Source organism: Heptranchias perlo, chromosome 3, assembly GCF_035084215.1.
Source record: "Heptranchias perlo isolate sHepPer1 chromosome 3, sHepPer1.hap1, whole genome shotgun sequence".
Classification (NCBI taxonomy): domain Eukaryota; kingdom Metazoa; phylum Chordata; class Chondrichthyes; order Hexanchiformes; family Hexanchidae; genus Heptranchias; species Heptranchias perlo.
The window spans coordinates 34388935-34408142 of NC_090327.1; the positions used below are offsets into that span (position 1 = coordinate 34388935).

Genomic DNA, 19208 nt, shown 5'->3' on the forward strand with positions numbered 1-19208 from the left:
TGATACCTGCTCGCACAGAGCTTTCTCCTGAGCTACAGATTTCAAGTTTCATGCAGGCAGTCATTGTTATCATATCTTCACACTTTTCCCATGAAGAAGTAGTGGAAGAATTCAGTCTGATAGGCCATGACATGAATGCTCCTTCATATCTTCATAGTGTGGAGGATTCACAGGACTCCTTCCATGGCCATAACCATCTTTACACCAGCCAATAGGGTGGTTAGTCCTATATGGCAGGAGGGTTTTATGAGCTTCCACAACCCCTTATGATACCCACATCCACCAAACACAAGTATCCTGCGATTGCCATTCGCCAGGACTGTCTGGAGCGGGTTTCGAACCGTGTACCTTCTGACACAGAGGGGGGAATGCTACCACTTGGCTGAAACCGAAACTGCATCAGCTGCTGTATCAATGAGCCCTCACATCATGTGGCCATTATTCACGAGGAAGGCTAGACAGGGAATTTTAGTGGGCCTCTTCCACATGTGGCGAGGGAGGGGGGAAACATCACTAAGTGGGCACATTTCAATGCAGGAGTCACTGGATAGCAAACAGGAGCATGAACCCTGGCTGACTGTTTCCCCTCCCCTAGTGGCACAGAAGACAACTGCAGGGTTCCCACAAGCACCGACCTGGTTGACATCCATTAACTGAGCACAGAACTGGGATTGAACCTGGGAACCTTTATCCATGAGTTTGGTTTCACAGTGGATAGTGTGTTTGCAAACCGAGCCACATTAAAGCGGGAATGCAAATCCCTTTTTAAAGATTAGCATAATAAAATATCAAATGCAATTATCCCCTTTTTCAAAAAAAAGCAAAACCCAATTAACATCTTCAGTTGATATCGCACAGTCTGAAAAAGATTCCATGCAAAAAAAATCAGATAAAACTGACATGAAATATTAAAAATGTTTATTAAGGCAAGCTGTGGAAGTAAAAAAAAGAGAAAAAAATGTTTAGCAAACTGGAAGAGCAGTTCACAGGCGGAAAGGGACTTTTGAAGATCCTAGAGGAGCTGATGCATTGTGTTGGATGTAGAGCTAAAGTACAAAGGAAACTTGAGAAGAAATATAGTAGAAAAATTGAATATTAATGCAAAATTCTAGAGTATAATTATGATCACAACACTACAAGTCTTCAGTAAAAACAGGAAACACTGGAGTTATGCAGCACACGGGGGGTCATTTTAATTTTGGGCGATGGTATAAAATGGGCGATATTGAATTGGCCGCCGAATATACACCAATCCCGATTTTCCCTTCCATTGACTTCAATAAAAAGGGAAACCGGGAGACCGGTACAATGGGCGGCCAATTCGATATCGCCCATTATATACCATCACCCAAAATTAAAATTGCCCCCCGTGGAATCTAACTCCAGTGCACTGTTGAACCTGGTTCTTCATTGGAGCTCAACTCTCTGTAAAGGATCTACACCCTACACATTAACCTGTTTTTTCTCTTTTCAGGTGCTGAGGGACTTGCTGTGCACGTCCAGTATTTTTATTTCAAATTTCCAAGTTTTTTTGCTTTCTTCTGAAAAATCAGAGAGGTTGACACTTATAGTGTGGACCCTCCATTAGCAGTGACTCTTCAACCTGCCTGTGCCAGCCTGAGGAGGGGGGGTCTATACTCGGCACGTTAACCCGCCTCTTCAGAGGCTGACCAGGTCTGTTGTGTATTTGCAGCATCTTTTTGGTTTTTATTTCAGATTTCCAGCTTTGTGGTTTTTTTCTTCCCATCTCTATGTTTCTTATACAGAGTGTCATTGGTTGTACTTTAAAGGAAGCCAGTGTGACTATAAAATCTAACATCTATTTGCTGATTTGGAATTGCCAAAGGAAACAAACACCTTAGCATTTGGGTGAGAGTCTTCTGCTAGCCTCGCCGGACTCTGCAGGTTCCTACTAGGAAGGGGAGAAGTTGTAACTTCATATCTGGGTGGAGCTTGAACTACCTCGTATGTCGACGAGGTTGTTGACTCGGATTGCTTTGTGACTGTGGTCGAGGTTTTTGATGTGATAATTTTGTTCCCAAATCGATCGATCTCTTCATATTTTTCCATGATGGTCTTTGTACCAACTATCTCACCTCCATCAGGCCCTGTCTTGAATTCTACAATACTTTTGCTTCTCTGGGGGACTGGGCTTTGAGTCCTATCAATGATATTGCCTTTAAATCCACTTAAAGGGCTACAGCCAGTAGATGACGTGGGTACATTGTCACTGACATTGCCAATTTTGCTTCCAGTTCTATTCTTTGTTTGAATGACCTCGTCGTTGGTGTCTCTTGGCAAGGGGTCCTTCCTGCCCACAGACTGCTGCTTCGCCACCTCACCTCTAACACTCTGCGTACTGTCGACCTGGTGTCCATTGCAAAGAATTGGATTGTCAAGATCATCGTAGGTTGTCACCTTTGGAGATCGGGGCGGGACATCCTGCTTTTGAGGAGCAGGAGAAATGGATGCCCCCTCTGTTGGCAGTGCGGACAGATCTTTTTTCAAAGGATCTGCAAGTTTTCTAGCTGCAGATTCGATGGAAATGTAGGAAGGAGATGATGGAGAGTTCATGCGGATCGGAACAGTTGGGATATCTAACAATGGTCTAGCTTGATTCTTTGACTTTTCTACCCTTTCTTTTCTGGCATGACCCTCTTTGATTTGCTTGGCATTTTCTGCACTTGATTTGCTGGAGACGAGACTGATTTTTTTGATATTGCCAGACGCGGGGCTTGAGGCAGTTCCCAGTGACTCTCCAAAAAGGCCAGAGAGTCCTGCAATATCAGACTCTGATTTCAGATTGGAGACAGAATACAGAGCCTTTTTAATGGACTCTTCAATGTGTAACAGTTTCGCCAATGTCTGCTCCTTCAGATAAATTATCTCTGCACTCGCCCTTTCAAGATCTTCAAACACAAGTTCCACTGAAGACAAACTTTCTAATTCATCCATGACTACTCGAGGCTGATTCTGCAACTGATTCTTTTGGTGATCAATTGGTTTGAGTTGCTTAACTACGTCATTCTTAGGCACCACCCATTCAGGCACATTCTCAAATAAACTCTTCAGGCCTTTTACATCTACTTTGAAAGTCTCCTCTTCAAACTCTTTAACTCTGGACAAAATCTTTTGCAACTCTTCTCGCTTCCTCAGGTTTTCAAAAATCTCCATTGCTGCCTTCACATTTCCTTGTATTATCTCCTCTTTGTGAACTGATAACCTTTTCCTGCGGTCGTCTTCTGTCTCCTTCCCTTGCTGCCGGTTTCTTCGCATTATGACCCCATTTTCCGTGTCTGGTTGCGAGTTGCTTTGCTGCTCTGTGTGCAACAGTACTTGATTTGCAGCTGATACTTGGTTACTGAACTCATGCTGATCAATGCATCTGTGGCATGGGGCACTTTGGTACTGCGGTTGTTCAAACGATACTTTGACTGACTGTTGTAGGGGCAACTCTGCACATGGCTGAGGCTGTTGGCAACTCTTTTGTGCAGTAACAATGGCGGAAGTTTCTGGCGGCACAATTTTAACTTTCTTTGGTAAAGCAGGCGTACTCGCAGTCATTGTCACATCCTCTTTCAGAATGCTGGCCTGGCTCATTCGAGGAGAGTTTGGTTTGTTCTGGGTACCAAAAGTGTGAAGAGCAGCTTTGAACCCCTGAAACATTTCAGTTCTTGCTGTGCTTTCCTCCGAATATGACTGCATGAATCCCTGGACCTCTTCTGCAGCAGTCAACTTCTTTGGTGCCATTTCTCGTTCCCTAGTCATTGGGCCATTGGCCTCAACATGGCTTTCAGAGCAGGTTCTTTCTCTCTGTTGGCTCATCCCTTGTGATACCATGTCTGTTGTTGGGCTGGCTAGCATTACAGTTGACTTGCTCTGTCCTTCCTTCCTTTGCTTGTATTTCTTCTCTGCCAACTGCAAAGGAGTTTTCATTGCCTTGGTGTAAGATGCCATTGTGCTAGATTTTTCTTCTGATAGAGACTGCTCATGGTGTCTTTTCAGTTGAATGTCCTGACATTCTGACAGATGGGCAGCTTCTGTAGGAAGTGATGTCCTGGTAGGTTTTACTGGCGGAATAAACTTTGGTGCGTTGCATGCAATAGGAGGCAATGGGTTCGATTTTTGCATGGCTGATGCATGGTTTTTTGGTGGAATAGCTGGACCTGGAACAGAATGGATTGCTTGCAAATGTTCAGGCTTGGGAGGCGGAATGGGTTTGCCCCCCCGCATTGGCAAGTGCCCGGCGGGCTTCGATGAAACAGATGGCTTTGACGAGACGTTCTTTTCATGGGTCTTGAGTGGAAGAGGTGGAGGAAACTGGGAAGTAGCTGGAAATTTTTCTGCAGAAGACTCAGACTGGTGGCGGGGAAAAGGAGTGCCCTCCACAGACGGTCGGCCACAAGCTTCGCTCGATGGTGCAGTGGACTCTTTCATTGGAACTGGAGGAGGAGGAGGAAACTCAGTGTCAGATTGTGATAGCGAAATCTGATTACAAACAGTTCTAACACCACTCTTCTTTTGGTCCCATGAATGTGACTGGCCTGCCGTTCTATATATCATGGCGGCTTTAAAATCACCTTTGGAAACATTCATATTAGCCTTTCCCAGAGAATGGAGAGCTGCCTGCAAGTTACCTCGGACCACGTCCTCTCTCTCGACAGGCTTCTGCTCTGCCACTGAATTCTTTAAAGACTCTTTAGTTGATTTTACGTCTCCCTTGACAATTATTTCCTGATCTGCCACAGCCCGTTCTTCCTCTTCTAAGTTACTGGACGAGTATTGACCATGAGTCTGCACTTGTTCTGAAGCAGCTCTTATTTTGTCTCTGTCATTCTTAACTACTTTCGTTAAATGTTCACATTTCTGACTTTCATTAGAACAAGCTGCAAATGACTGAATAAGTCCTTGTGTTCCCTCAGAGACACTGACCTGTTGCGTATTCTGTTGGTTCTTTTGCTGATGGGAGTGAGTGACAGTCACTTGGGCGCTCGTTCGATGCCTAGACGTGGTGCTGCCTTGCTGCAGTGTGGAAATTTGTGCATTTTTCTTCACTTCCTTTTCTGTTGCGTTCTTGCACTGAACGGTTTGATGATATTGCTGAGATGCTGCTGAGCTTTGAGTGCTACTCTTGAAATTTTCTCGCGTGCTAGATTTGTGCTGGATAGTCTGTGCTTCAGCTGTAGCCTCTCTAAGGTTCTCCATTGCTGCTCGAAGGTCCCGACCTGTGGCAATTGCTGCCCCGGCCTCTGACACTGCAAGGGAGGCTTCATCTGGTGAGCAAACAGAAGGTTCTGAACACCACCCAACTCTCACTCCCTTCTTATCACAAGCTGATTCCTGTAGCGCAACCACAGTGTCTTTCACATTGCCATAGACAACTTCTTCCTTGTCCAGCTGTCTTGTTTGATTCTTTGCATTCTTCAGTGACTGCAGTGTAGCCTTAACATCACCAGTCACAATCTCTTCTTTCTCCACCACAATGGACTGATTTGCAGCCTGCCCCAGGGACTGACGAGCAGAATTGATATGACCATCTAATATGTCTTCTTTCTGAACAATATCTTGGGCAGTCTGCGCTTCCGTCAAGAAGTATTTCTTGGTTCCTTTGACATCACCTGGTACAATATCATCAACCGTCCTTTCAACTTGTCCTCTACTCTCTTTCAAATTCCTTATAGCACCTTCTACATCACCACGAACAATCTCCTCTTTCTGAGAGGAAACTGAAGGATCATCATCAGATTCCTCTTGGCTGCCCTTGAGATAATCCAATGTTCCTGATTCAATGCATGTTGTGTATAGTTGTACATTTCCTCTCTCATTCTCCTCACGTTTTACTGTCATTGCAGTCGTTTGCTGCTGGGTAGAGGCAAGAAGACTATCAATGGTAGACTTTACATCTCCTTTGATCACCTCTTTTTCGACCCCTTCATTTTGGAGATGATTAACTAGAGAATAAACAGTCATCTGAGCAATTCCTCTTTCAGTCTCCTGAATCAAAATCCCTTTTTTGACTTTACTATCTTGCTTAAGAAGGCCATAAATTGCCTGAGCGCTGTCTCCTTTAGCGAATTCTTTCCTAACACCAGCTTCGGACTGGGAGAAAAGCTGAACTTTGGTTGAAGAGATTCTCCCATTTTCATCTTCCTTCAGCACGATCCCTTCAGAATGGACATTCATCTTTTGAAGCAACTGCACCAGAATTCTCTGCAAGTTGCCACCAATAACCTCTTCTTTTAGAATGTGTGGACCTTCCTGACTCATCAGTTGATATTTGGCCATTTTTAGAATGCCTGTTTCACTTGATTCAATGATAAGTCCCCTTGACTTAATGGCACTGCAGCTGTAGAGGGTCTGTAAACTTGTATGGACACTATGTTCTGTCATCTCGGCACTTTCTGTACTATATTCTGTAGTACATTGAGCACGAATGAATGTGTCCAGGGGTATTGTTTCAAATAACCACGTTGTAGTCTTCACGTCAGCTTCTGTCACTTCTTCCTCGGTTTTTTTGCTCATTGAAGTATCTGAATCTTTTAAGCTGTCCAACGGTTGGGACTCAAACAACCAAGTGCACCTTTTCACATCTCCCCTCTGTACATCTTCGCGGTGGACGGTGGTCACACCCGTGCTTTCTTCAGCTCCGCCTTTCAAGGAATCAATGGGGAGATTTTCAAACAGCCAAGTTGATGTCCTGACATCTCCACTCTGGACATCGCTGACACTGACCATCCTCACGTACTTCTTCTGGTTTACCTGCTGCTCTTCAAAGAGTTGCTTGCTCGCTTGCACATCACCTCCTCGGACTTCGTCCACTACTTTTACTCCTGGCTGTGCTTCATCTCTGATTGAATCTAAAGGCTGGGTCTCAAATTTCCATCGAGCCGCTGTCACATCTCCCTGGTGCACATCCTCCTGTGTGACAGCTCTGATCACAAACACCTCATCCAATGGCTTGATCGTATCCAATGGTTTGGTTTCAAAGAGCCACCTAGTACCCCTTACGTCTCCTCTCACAATTTCCTCCTTCTTCACTGTAGTAACTTCATGATATTGGCCTTCCTTATCTCGGATAGCATAGAGGGGTTGTGTTTCGAAGAGCATGGTGCATGACTTTACATCACCCTTGGCAACCGACTCTTCCTTTCTTACACTGAGATTCATTATATCGGTTTCATCTTTTATCTGGTCCAATGAGCAGGTCTCGAAAACAAACCTTTTGCCACCAACATCGCCTCCCTTTACCTCAGTAATTGTGGACTTGGGTGTGGTCTCCTCTGGCGTTTCTTTAATGGAATCAATTGGACAATTTTCAAACAGCCAAGTGAACTTGTGTACACAACCTGACCCTAAGTGTGTGGGTGTGGATTCGAAGCTCTTGCTCCTTTCCACCACATCACCTATTGCACTGAGTGAGGTGCTTTGATAGATTTCTTTCACTCTTGATACGTTCCCTGACTGGATGTCCACCTTGCTTGTGTATCTCATATTCTGTGCCTCATCCAACCCCCCAGCAATGTCGCCAAGTTGTTCTGTTTCAAAAAGATGCTTTGTGGTCTTCACATCTGCCCCTTTAACATCATCCAGTTGTGCGCTGAAGACCTTCAGGTGTTGTTCTCCATTCTCATTAATGCTGTCCAATGGTTGTGTTTCAAAAAGCCATGTGTATGTTTTGACATCGCCTTTTGGTTGGGCTTCACCCTTCTGCTTGGCCTCTAAGTTTTCATAAAAAGCATCCATCGGTTGTGTTTCAAACAGCCATCTACATGTCTTCACGTCACCCTTTGGCAAATCTTTCTTTTCAGAGCTCTGAATTTCTGTTTTGTTTACATTGGCATGTATGACATCGAGAGGCTGCGTCTCAAATAGCCACCTCGTTGTCTCCATATTGCTGGCTCGTATCTCCTCTTTGGTGATGCCTTTAACCAATTCCACGTTTTGAATGCCTTCATCGAACTGATCCAGGCGGCGGGTTTCGAACATCCACCTGTAGTGTTTCACATCACCACTAATGACTTGCTCACGATTTACTGTCTTGACTTGATGGCAGTGACCTGCACCGTCCATGATGGCATAAAGAGGGATTGTTTCAAAGAGAACTCTATTCTCATTTACATTTCCAGCCAAGACTTCAACCTGTTTCTCAGTAAATATTTCATCTGAATTTTTAATGCTATCAAGAGGAAGGGTTTCAAAGAGATGTTTATAAATTTTGACATCTCCCTTCTGTATTTCCAATGTCCCAGTGCTATTGGAGGTCTCACTTTGTTCCTTGCTAATACTGTCCAGAGAGCAGTTTTCAAACACATGAGCTCTTTGCTTCACATCTCCCTTCTCCTCTTCTGTCACAACTCTCTTCAAGTGGCCAACTTCAAAGCTGTCCTTCAAGATTTCCATCGGTTGTGTCTCAAACAACCAAAGACTGGAGCGCACATTGCCTCCAACTATTTGTTCTTTAGCAACATCTTCAGATGGACTTTCCGTTAGTGAGTCAAGAGGTTGAGTTTCAAAGAGCCAGCGTTGCTTAGTCACATCGCCTCCTTCTATTACCCTAACACTGGCTTTGCAACTTGTCTCCTCGGTTTGCTCATTGATGGCATCCAATGCCTGAGTTTCAAAGAGCCACCTTTTCTTGCCAACACCGCCTTGTTGGGTCTCTTCCAGGGAGATGCCTCGAATTATTTTTACTCTTGAGAAATCTCTGTTAATGTTGCTCAGGGGTTGAGTGTCAAACAGCCAGCGAGCACTTTGGACATTACCGTTCTGTTGGATTTCTTCCCTGCAGATAGATTTGATCTGGTGGATGTTCCCGACATTATCTCGAATGGCACACAAAGGTTCTGTCTCAAAAAGCTTCACTGTCCTGCTTACATCCCCTTTCAGTTCCTGTATTTCTGAGCGCAGTTGCAATATGCTGCTTTCTTCCACTGAGTCGCTACGTCCCAAAGCACCTAAGGGATGGGTCTCAAATAACAGTTTTGCACCTCTTACGTCCCCTTTTTGTACAGGCTCCTTCAGGACTGCTTCTTGGAGATCATTCTCCTTGGAGTAGATTTTATTCAGGGAATCCATAGGCTGAGTTTCAAACAACCACAGTGCTGTGCGGACATCACCCCTGGCTTGCTCGTTTTCAGCACTGGATTTTCCGGAAAATTCTGAATACTGGGCACTGATGTCATTAATTGTTTGGTTTTCAAACTTCCATGATGTGCTCCTCACGTCTCCACTGAGGATGGCCTCTTCCTCCTTCAGCTTCTTAGCTGCATGGTGGTCTCCAATGGTGTCCAGTGGCCAGTTATCAAATATCCAGCGCATAGACTGGACCTCACTCTGAAGCACTGGGTCCCAGTTGCCAAGGGCACTAGTTCCTAAGGCAGCAGCTGCATGCTCGGCATCTAACACCTCGGCCCAGTCCTCACTGACCACCTCCTGTAGGTTTTTCCTCAGTTCCGGGTGCATGTGCTTATAGAGCCTCTTCAATTCGTTAATTTGGCGTTGCTGGTGAAACTTGACAAAGGTTTGGCGTGGAGGGGGTGGTATATTTTGAGGTTGGTCTTCCACTATTACGCTTGGTTTGGTTGCAGCCTCGAGTAGGTCAGGAGGAGGAGGTGGTGGTAGAAAATCATTCGCCAAAGTCTGAGTCACACCTGATAGTTGGATCCCATCCAAGTTCTGAGACATCTTTAGTAAAACAAGGTTACACGTGAGGATTTATTGGAAAGTACCCCTTGCCCTGCATCATGCAATGCGGGTTAGTAATAATCAAAATGCAAGGCAAACGGTTAATAATGAAAAGTATTGCTCTACCTTTCTCCAGCGCTGGTGTCATAGACCATGCAGAGTGGGTTGCCGAGAGGTTGAGTATCAATGCACAGCAAACAGTCCTCAGCCTTGTTGAAACTCATGAGGACGTCTTCACATCACAGAAAGCGGCACAATTAAATTATTCCAACCTCGATATTTTCCTCTAAAAATGTCAGGATATACCCCGGTGCTGAAAATGGCAAATTTTTCTAAACAAGGTTGTTCAAAGTTATCCGAACCTTGTACGGACTACGGGTGAGGTCACATTTGGAATGTATTTTGTGCACCTAATCTTCAAAAGGACATAGATGCTTTGGGAAAGCTAAGAGAAAAGTGATAAGGATGATTCCAGAATTAAAGTATGAGGAGCGACTCTGGAATTCAACATGAGAGAGAGCCTTTCATGTGGGATTTATATTTCACACTTTGGGAACTCAAAACTGGCGTGATACAGCCTCCTGGAGGGAGGGTATCACACCCTAGGGCTTTAGTTTGCTCAGTACTCCTCTGAGTTAGACTGTCACTTTTGCATTGATGTGCGCCCTAATCGATTAATGTAGCCTAAAATATCATGAGGAGTAGACAATGCAGATGCAAGCAGGCTAACTGGGACTGTGTAAGTAAATATTGTAAGTAAACTGTGAGTGTAGAACTGGAGATGTAAAATTACAAATTCAACAAGATTTGAGCAAGATGGGGTTGGAGGTTAAAGGGCTAATTGGAGACAGAGATCAGATGGAACAATATGGGACCTGGCAAGTGGCCAAGTCAACTGGTGGAAGTCAACTGGCCAGGCCTGAATAATGAAGGTATAAGTGTAGATAGGTATTATGGAGTTTGCTTAACTGATTTCAGGGATCGGGGAAATGCAGAACTTTCCATCAGGAGATTAAATGGGTGAGATAGAGTCCATGATAGGGTACATTGCACATGGTCTGTGGAAGGAGCTTAAATGGGTGGGTAAAGTCTCTGAAAGGGTAAATTTAACCATATTGCAGACTTGTCTACTCTGGAGCTGACCAGTTGCTTAATTGATACATTGTCAGATAATGAATATTAAGGAACTGTCTTTAAATGCTCATACTTAAACTGATATGAAAGTACATTGGCATATCAGGGGAATGTCTATAAATGCTTATATTATGTGATTACATATTGCCATTCCAATAAGAACAAGTGTGCACAGGATATGGATAGATGCCATAAGTGGAGTACATGATATATAGAGGTCATCTTTACAGGAACTAGGGAACACAACACCCCTCTCAGTAAAGTAGTTATTAGGATACAAAAATGTTGGGCTCTTTTTGAAACCTATGGGCTCCCATCAATAACCCTCCCTACTCCACTGCTGTAGATTACATGATACCAGACTCGAATAATTTTGGTGCCTTTGGTGTAAAGGAAGTGAAGACTGTATCAGAGGAGCAGCAGAAGTCCCACCCTATGCTAGTCCAGACTGCTCAAGTATTAATGACACATCAAAAAAACCTTAAAGGGGAAACATCACCATTTTGGGAAGAAAAGGAAAACCCAAAGAGCTCATGCATAATTTTTTGCCATATTCCTGTCACGTGCAAATGACGTGGTAATGTTTTTGCATCATTATGATGTTTTTGCCACATTAATTATGTTGGTGAACACAGTTAGAAAGCCGGTCTGATTAGCCTTTTGATGGCAACTATCCCCCTTTAAAAAAAATTCTGTTAATCAAACCATTGTAAATATCACACACAAACACACGCACACACACACACACACAGTGATAGTATTTCTAGATCAAAGTGTACCAGATTTTATACAACATTAAATTTGCATAAATTATTTTTGCTTTCGAGACATTATCAATGTTGACACTATAGTGGATATGTCCACTTGAACAGTGAAAATATAGACGATAGACTCTCAACTTGGAGAAAGGAATTTGAACTGAACATCACTAGGGTGAGGAATGGTGGATATGAATTTATCACTGGCTGAGAGCAATTTGAGATGAGGAATTATTGGCTTATGTGTGAACTTTCTCTAACATTCGTTTGCTATTTAAACCGAGTGGCAGCACTGATATGGAGACTCTCCATTGGATTGGACCTAATCATGTGTTAAAGGTCAAAGCCCAAAGTTCAACATTGGATGCAACGTTTTTAGTACAAATATGGCACCCACTAGGAACTGTCAAACTCATTTCACTTAGTGCCCATTAAACTGGTAGAGAGAGGAGCTTTCATGCCATCTATATGGGTTGGATTTGAACCCAGGTCCCAGAGATGGAAATGTATCATCGAGGTCCCTCATTAGGGTTTAATGGGCCAATTCCAATTCATAATTCAAACCTTTGAGTCTGGCTTCCTGCAGGTGAAATTAAAACAATCACAGTCCCAAAATATTTATCTTTAAATGCATCTGAGGCCATGGTCCAAAAGGCCTGCGAGCAGAATGGAACGTTAAAATGAAAAGGGAAGAAAGTAATGTGGTGGGATGCATTATAACAACCCTCCTGTGGGGGCACTGAGCGAAAGTCAGATGCTTTCTAACCCCTAATGAGAGACAATGAAAATGAGGAGGAAGGGCTTTTTGGGGAGGGGGCAGGATGGTCATCTCCAGGAAGCTCTCATGCAGTTCTGCTAGTGGCCCTCTTCAGGACAGCATTAGCAGAGGTGTGACAGATGGTTGGCTATGGGTGGGGTGTAGTATGGACCTGGAAAGGCCAGAAGTGGGGAGAGAAAAAAGAACTAAAGTACTGCCAACCACCGAGACCACCACAAAAAACACCCAATTCCGGTGCCATTAAACATCCCTTTCTCTTACCTTGATCTGTCGAGGGCTGTTCGCTGAGTGAGGAGCACTCTCTTGAGAAGAAATAGCCTAAAAATAAATTGAAATCATTTAGAACTGTAGGTCTCAGCAGACAACAAACCCAATGAAGACAGAGGTTGCCATAGCTCTTCTCCACCACCCCCCACCCCCACTTATCTGATGCCTCAGTAGGTAAATGTACAGCCTAATGAGTCATGCAGATTAGAAGGTCCCAGATTCCTGGGTTCCAACCTTGGTCTGTACTATTAGCTTATCTCAACTGGGGTATCAAAAGCAAGAGAAGGGAAATCAGCCTGGATTCCTTCTCCTGACCAATGTCTAATAACCCCTACTGGAAGGTGATTTTGTGTAAACAGTGTTCCAGGGATGATCAGGCTTGGTTCAGACAAAGAAGGCCTTTCAAACCATTTGATCTCATCCTTCCAGGATACCAACCCTACTATCTCCCAGTTAAAGCTTGTTTTTAACATCCACCTAAACCAGGCAGACGTGACCTCAATTTAATGCCTCAGCCAAAGGACAACATCTCTGACAACTCCTGAGTGTCAGCCAAGATTATACTCTCAACATCATGGAATAGTGCTCAAGCCTTCCATCTCAGCGGTTAAGAGTGGCATAGAAACATAAAATCACACGGCCCAGAAGGAGGCCATTCAGCCCATCATGCCTGTGCCGGCTCTTTGAAAGAGCTATCCAATTAGACCGACTTTCCTGCTCTTTCCCCATAGCCCTGCAAATATTTCCTTTTCAGGTAAATATCCAATTGCCTTTTGAAAGTTACTATTGAATCTGCTTCCACCACCCTTACAGGCAGTGCATTCCAGATCATAATAACTCGATGCATTAAAAAAATTCTCCTCATCTCCCCCCGGTTCTTTTGCTAATTATCTTAAATCTGTATCCTTTGCTCTAAGGAGAACAATCCCAACTTCTCTAATCCCTCCACATAATTGAAGTCCCTCATCCCTGGTATCATTCTGGTAAATCTCCTCTGCACCCTCTTCAGGGCCTTGACATCCTTCCTAAAGTGTGGTGCCCAGAATTGGACACAATACTCCAGCTGAGGCCTAACCAGTGATTTATAAAGGTTTAGCATAACTTCCTTGCTTTTGTATTCTATGCCTCTAATTATAAAGCCAAGGATCCCATATGCTTTTTAATAGCCTTCTCAACTTGTCCTGCCATCTTCAAAGGTTTGTGAATGTGAACCCTCAGGTTTCTCTGTTCCTGCACCCCTTTAATATTGTACCATTTAAAGTGCTACCAAGTTGACTCAAGCTGTGATGTATTCCATGATTTAATAGCCACTTGCCAAGGCACTGGAGGGCAGCTAATGCCCATGGAAAAGTACCCTGGCATGACCTAGCACCTTCAGCGCACCTATCACCTGTAGCTTGCACTGGCTTCCTGTTCACCAGCGTAGCGCCTGCAACATCATCATCCTTATTTTCAAATCCCCCCACAGCCTCACTCCATCCCACCTTTACATCCCAGCACACACCATCTACTTTGCTGATTCTGGCATTCTCCTTTCCTGAATCTCTACACCTTGCTACCGCTTTTCCTACAATCAAAAGCCTCCTTAAAACTTATTTCTTTGACCACACTTTTCCTGCACCATGGGATGTTACATTACGTTAGAAATGTAGAGTGTTGAGAGCAGAGAACAAAAAGGACCCGCTGAATTATGGGGTAGAAATTGGGCATCGTTGTGCCCATGTTCCAGATGGAAAACAGGGGCAAAAATGACCAATTTCACAGGGCTATGCCTTGTGCCCCAAGGATGCCCAGAAAACATCTGACATCACATTAAAACTGGCGTTAGCCCATTGCATATGCTAATGAGTGGCCTATCGCCTGTTTTAGGACCCCTCCAGGAAATTGGGTGTTGGGGCCTGCACCAATCAGGTTTTCCAGGCGTGAATGCGGCCTAGCAAGTGGCTGCCACTAAAAAGGTATGTTTTTTTTAAATTTATGCGGAGCCAGGAGGAGTAGGAGTGCTCCTCCAGGCTTCACAGCACAGCTGTGATTGGCCCTCCCTCCTGCTGTCCAATCCCCCCCTTGGCACTTACCTAAGGATCGCTGCTTCATTCTCTGAAATGGGCAAGCTGCCTGTGGTGGTGCGACCGGTGATGGCAGCTCAACAAACTTATTGAGATGAGACCCGAGGCCCAATTTCAGGCCGGCCTCAGGCCTCCCGGGTTGGGCTCCCGCTGTGCTAATTCTGGGCCCAAAAGAGCTGTAGGCGAATTTCCACCCCTTTGTATTTTGTGTCCTGCAGTATCCCTTTCCTGCCAACAGGTGTCATGAGTGCATCGTGTAAGGATAAAGATACACTGTTCAGTCAAGAAGGTACATTTGTGAAGCGAACCAACAGCTGGTCTGTACTGTGGGAAGCAGCCTGCCCGATTCTACACTGAGTTTCCAAAGAGCTGCCACTGGCTGGGGAAACATTGAGCAGGTTCATGTGGAAGGTAGATAAACCACTTCAGATTCAGGCAGAGCAGGATAAAAATAGCATGGCATGAATGTAATGAATGTACGTACTTCAGTCACTGTGGTTAACAAATACCATTGAATCAGATCTTTAAAGGGATATCACTTCTCCTTGAGGGAAGTTTTCAAGTGATGTCAGTAGCTTGACTGGCAAGCAAGACCCTGCTTCTAAAATTCCAAACGCAGGACCATATTGTCCCCTGTTAAAGTGTGTGTTGCCCATATCTGGTGGAACATGAACCATTCTGTCCCTTACATGGTGCACTGTGACCCATTTGGTCCCATACATGGTGCACTGTGACCCATTTGGTCCCATACATGATGCACTGTGACCCATTTGGTCCCATACATGGTGCACTGTGACCCATTTGGTCCCATACATGTGCACTCTGACCCATTTGGTCCCATACATGTGCACTCTGACCCATTTGGTCCCATACATGATGCACTGTGACCCATTTGGTCCCATACATGATGCACTGTGACCCATTTGGTCCCATACATGGTGCACTGTGACCCATTTGGTCCCATACATGTGCACTCTGACCCATTTGGTCCCATACATGTGCACTCTGACCCATTTGGTCCCATACATGATGCACTGTGACCCATTTGGTCCCATACATGATGCACTGTGACCCATTTGGTCCCATACATGTGCACTGTGACCCATTTGGTCCCATACATGTGCACTGTGACCCATTTGGTTCCATACATGATGCACTGTGACCCATTTGGTCCCATACATGATGCACTGTGACCCATTTGGTCCCATACATGGTGCACTGTGACCCATTTGGTCCCATACATGGTGCACTGTGACCCATTTGGTCCCATACATGATGCACTGTGACCCATTTGGTCCCATACATGTGCACTCTGACCCATTTGGTCCCATACATGATGCACTGTGACCCATTTGGTCCCATACATGATGCACTGTGACCCATTTGGTCCCATACATGGTGCACTCTGACCCATTTGGTCCCATACATGTGCACTCTGACCCATTTGGTCCCATACATGATGCACTGTGACCCATTTGGTCCCATACATGATGCACTGTGACCCATTCGGTCCGTAACATGATGCACTGTGACCCATTTGGTCCCATACATGTGCACTGTGACCCATTTGGTTCCATACATGATGCACTGTGACCCATTTGGTCCCATACATGATGCACTGTGACCCATTTGGTCCCATACATGGTGCACTCTGACCCATTTGGTCCCATACATGGTGCACTGTGACCCATTTGGTCCCATACATGATGCACTGTGACCCATTTGGTCCCATACATGGTGCACTGTGACCCATTTGGTCCCATACATGGTGCACTGCGACCCATTTGGTCCCATACATGGTGCACTGTGACCCATTTGGTCCCATACATGGTGCACTCTGACCCATTTGGTCCCATACATGGTGCACTCTGACCCATTTGGTCCCAATCATGGTGCACTGTGACCTATTCTGTTTCAAACATGGTGCACTCTGACCCATTTGGTCCCATACATGGTGCACTGTGACCCATTTGGTCCCATACATGGTGCAATGTGACCTATTCTGTTCCATACATGGTGCACTGTGACCCATTTAGTCCCATACATGGTGCACTGTGACCCATTTGGCCCCATACATGGTACACTGTGACCCATTTGGTTCCATACTTGGTGCAATAAAGAAAGACTTGCATTTATGTAGCGCCCTTTACAGCCAATGAAGTACTTTTGAAGTATAGTCACCATTGTATTATATGCAATTCTGGGCTACAAGAGCAGGTCAGAGGCTGGGTATTCTGCGGCGAGTGACTCACCTCCTGACTCCCCAAAGCCTTTCCACCATCTACAAGGCACAAGTCAGGAGTGTGATGAAATACTCTCCACTTGCCTGGATGAGTGCAGCTCCAACAACACTCAAGAAGCTCGACACCATCCGGGACAAAGCAGCCCGCTTGATTGGCACCCCATCCACCACCCTAAACATTCACTCCCTTCACCACCGGCGCACTGTGGCTGCAGTGTGTACCATCCAAAGGATGCACTGCAGCAACTCGCCAAGGCTTCTTTGACAGCACCTCCCAAACCCACGACCTCTACCACCTGAAAGGACACGAGTAGCAGGCACATGGGAACAACACCACCTGCACGTTCCCCTCCAAGTCACACACCATCCCGACTTGGAAATATATCGCCGTTCCTTCATTGTCGCTGGATCAAAATCCTGCAACTCCCTTCCTAACAGCACTGTGGGAGAACCTTCACCACATGGACTGCAGCAGTTCAAGAAGGCGGCTCACCACCACCTACTCAAGGGCAATTGGGGATGGGAAATAAATGCTGGCCTCGCCAGCGATGCCCACATCCCATAAACGAATAAAAAAAATGTGACTCATTCTGTCCCATGCCTGATGCAATGTGACCTGTTCTGTCCCAGTTTTTCATTTCCTGACTTCTTAAATTGAATTCAAATTTTCAAATTGCTATAGTGGGATTTGAACTCATGGACTATTAGTCCAGGCCTCTGGATAGCAAAACCACTACATTATTGTACCCTTTAATCTGCCTGGATTAATTTTGTCAACACTTTTTATAATCTTGAAATCTTCAGTGAGGTCACGTCAGCCTCCACTTTCCCAAAGAGAGCAAGCCCAAAATCCTTAACTTTTCCTCATACATTAAGTTTCCTGATACCGGAACTGTCCCAGGTTAGCTGTTGGCAAGTAAATCAAAAGATTTGCCAAACAATTTTTCATGAAGATGGTACCCCTTTAAGAACAGTAGATATTTTGCCTCTGTAAGCAATCTAATAGTGTTTGGGCCTGCTCATGGTGTCCTCTTGACCTTTATGGTTTTGAGAGAGAGAGAGAGAATGAATGGAATGCTGAATACTCACAGGCTTCACTGAGGAGTCTGCTGCAGATACTTTAGTCAGATAGATGCCTAACCTCTCTTTGACAGAGGTGACCTCCTGTTCTTCCAGTGGCTGGTTGTTGGACTTGAGATGCAACAATCTATTCTCTTCTGCAAAAGGAAAGAATTTTATCAAGTCAAATTTCAGAAGATTTTTCACAAGAAATGCTCCCCAAAAAGGAACTGCAGGCTGTTTTTGCCGACCCACCCGGATTGTCCTGGAGTCTGAGGCATAACTTCCTCACTTTTGAATTCTAACCCCTTGAGATAAAGGCCACATTCCATTAGCCTTTTTGCACCTGTGCACTAGCTGTTAGTGATTTTTGTACGTGGACACCTAAATCCCTTTGCTTCTCCACAGATCATAGCCTCTCATCATTAAAAAAATATTCCGATTTGTCTTTCTCGGGTTCAAAGTGGATGACAATAACAACAACAACAACTTGCATTTATATCGCACCTTTAATGTAGTAAAGTGTTCCAAGGCACTTCACAGGAGCATTATCTAAAAACATTTGACACCGAGCCACATAAAGAGGTATTAGGTGACTAAAAGCTTGGTCAAAAGAGGTAGAGAGGTGGAGAGGTTTAGGGAGGGAATTCCAGTGGTTTGGGCCTAGGCAGCTGAAGGCACGGCCGCCAAAGGTGGGGTGATTAAAATCACGGATGTGCAAGAGGCCAGAATGACCTCACTTTAAACTCCATCTGCCATAGTTTCGCCTACTCACTTATTTAAATTGTTATTTTATTAGCTTGAAAACTATGTCCTTTTGTAACCCCCTGCCCCCAACTACACAACTTACTGTGCCTCCTAACTTAGTGTCATCTCATCCCAAGTTGCTTCATGGGAGAAAGAAAACAGATGTGAGCAGTAATAAAAGAGTTAGGGAAGTGGCCCACAGCATAGTTTGAAGAGGTAGATTTTGAGGAGTCTTTGAAGGAGGGAAATGAAGTGCAAGGCAGAGGGATTTAGGAAGAGAATTCGAGAGGGTAGGGGTAAGATGGCTGAAGACCTTTGCCACACAATCCATTTAAAAAAACATTCCCTCTTTAAAACTGTGGATCAACTCACTTCCCTCAGACGCATTCCCATTACAAATCCAGTTTCGGTCATGCAGTGCTCTATCAACCCCTGTGCGCCAAACCTCCCAGTTTATTTTGTCCAATCAACAT

The 19208-nt window shown here is 44.8% G+C and overlaps 1 protein-coding gene across 1 annotated transcript in view; it reads right to left on the reverse strand.

The window, feature by feature from the left end:
* Positions 1 to 901: 901 nt before the first annotated feature.
* The window catches only part of LOC137311822 (xin actin-binding repeat-containing protein 1-like), a 64099-nt gene continuing 45792 nt past the window's right edge, over positions 902 to 19208 (reverse strand). The window contains exons 6-8 of the mRNA XM_067978766.1: positions 18019 to 18146; positions 12616 to 12672; positions 902 to 9684 (exon numbers count right to left, since the gene is read on the reverse strand). Of these exons, the coding sequence (XP_067834867.1) occupies positions 1813 to 9684; positions 12616 to 12672; positions 18019 to 18146 (8057 nt within the window). The 3' untranslated portion in view covers positions 902 to 1812. The remainder of the gene's footprint in view (positions 9685 to 12615; positions 12673 to 18018; positions 18147 to 19208) is intronic.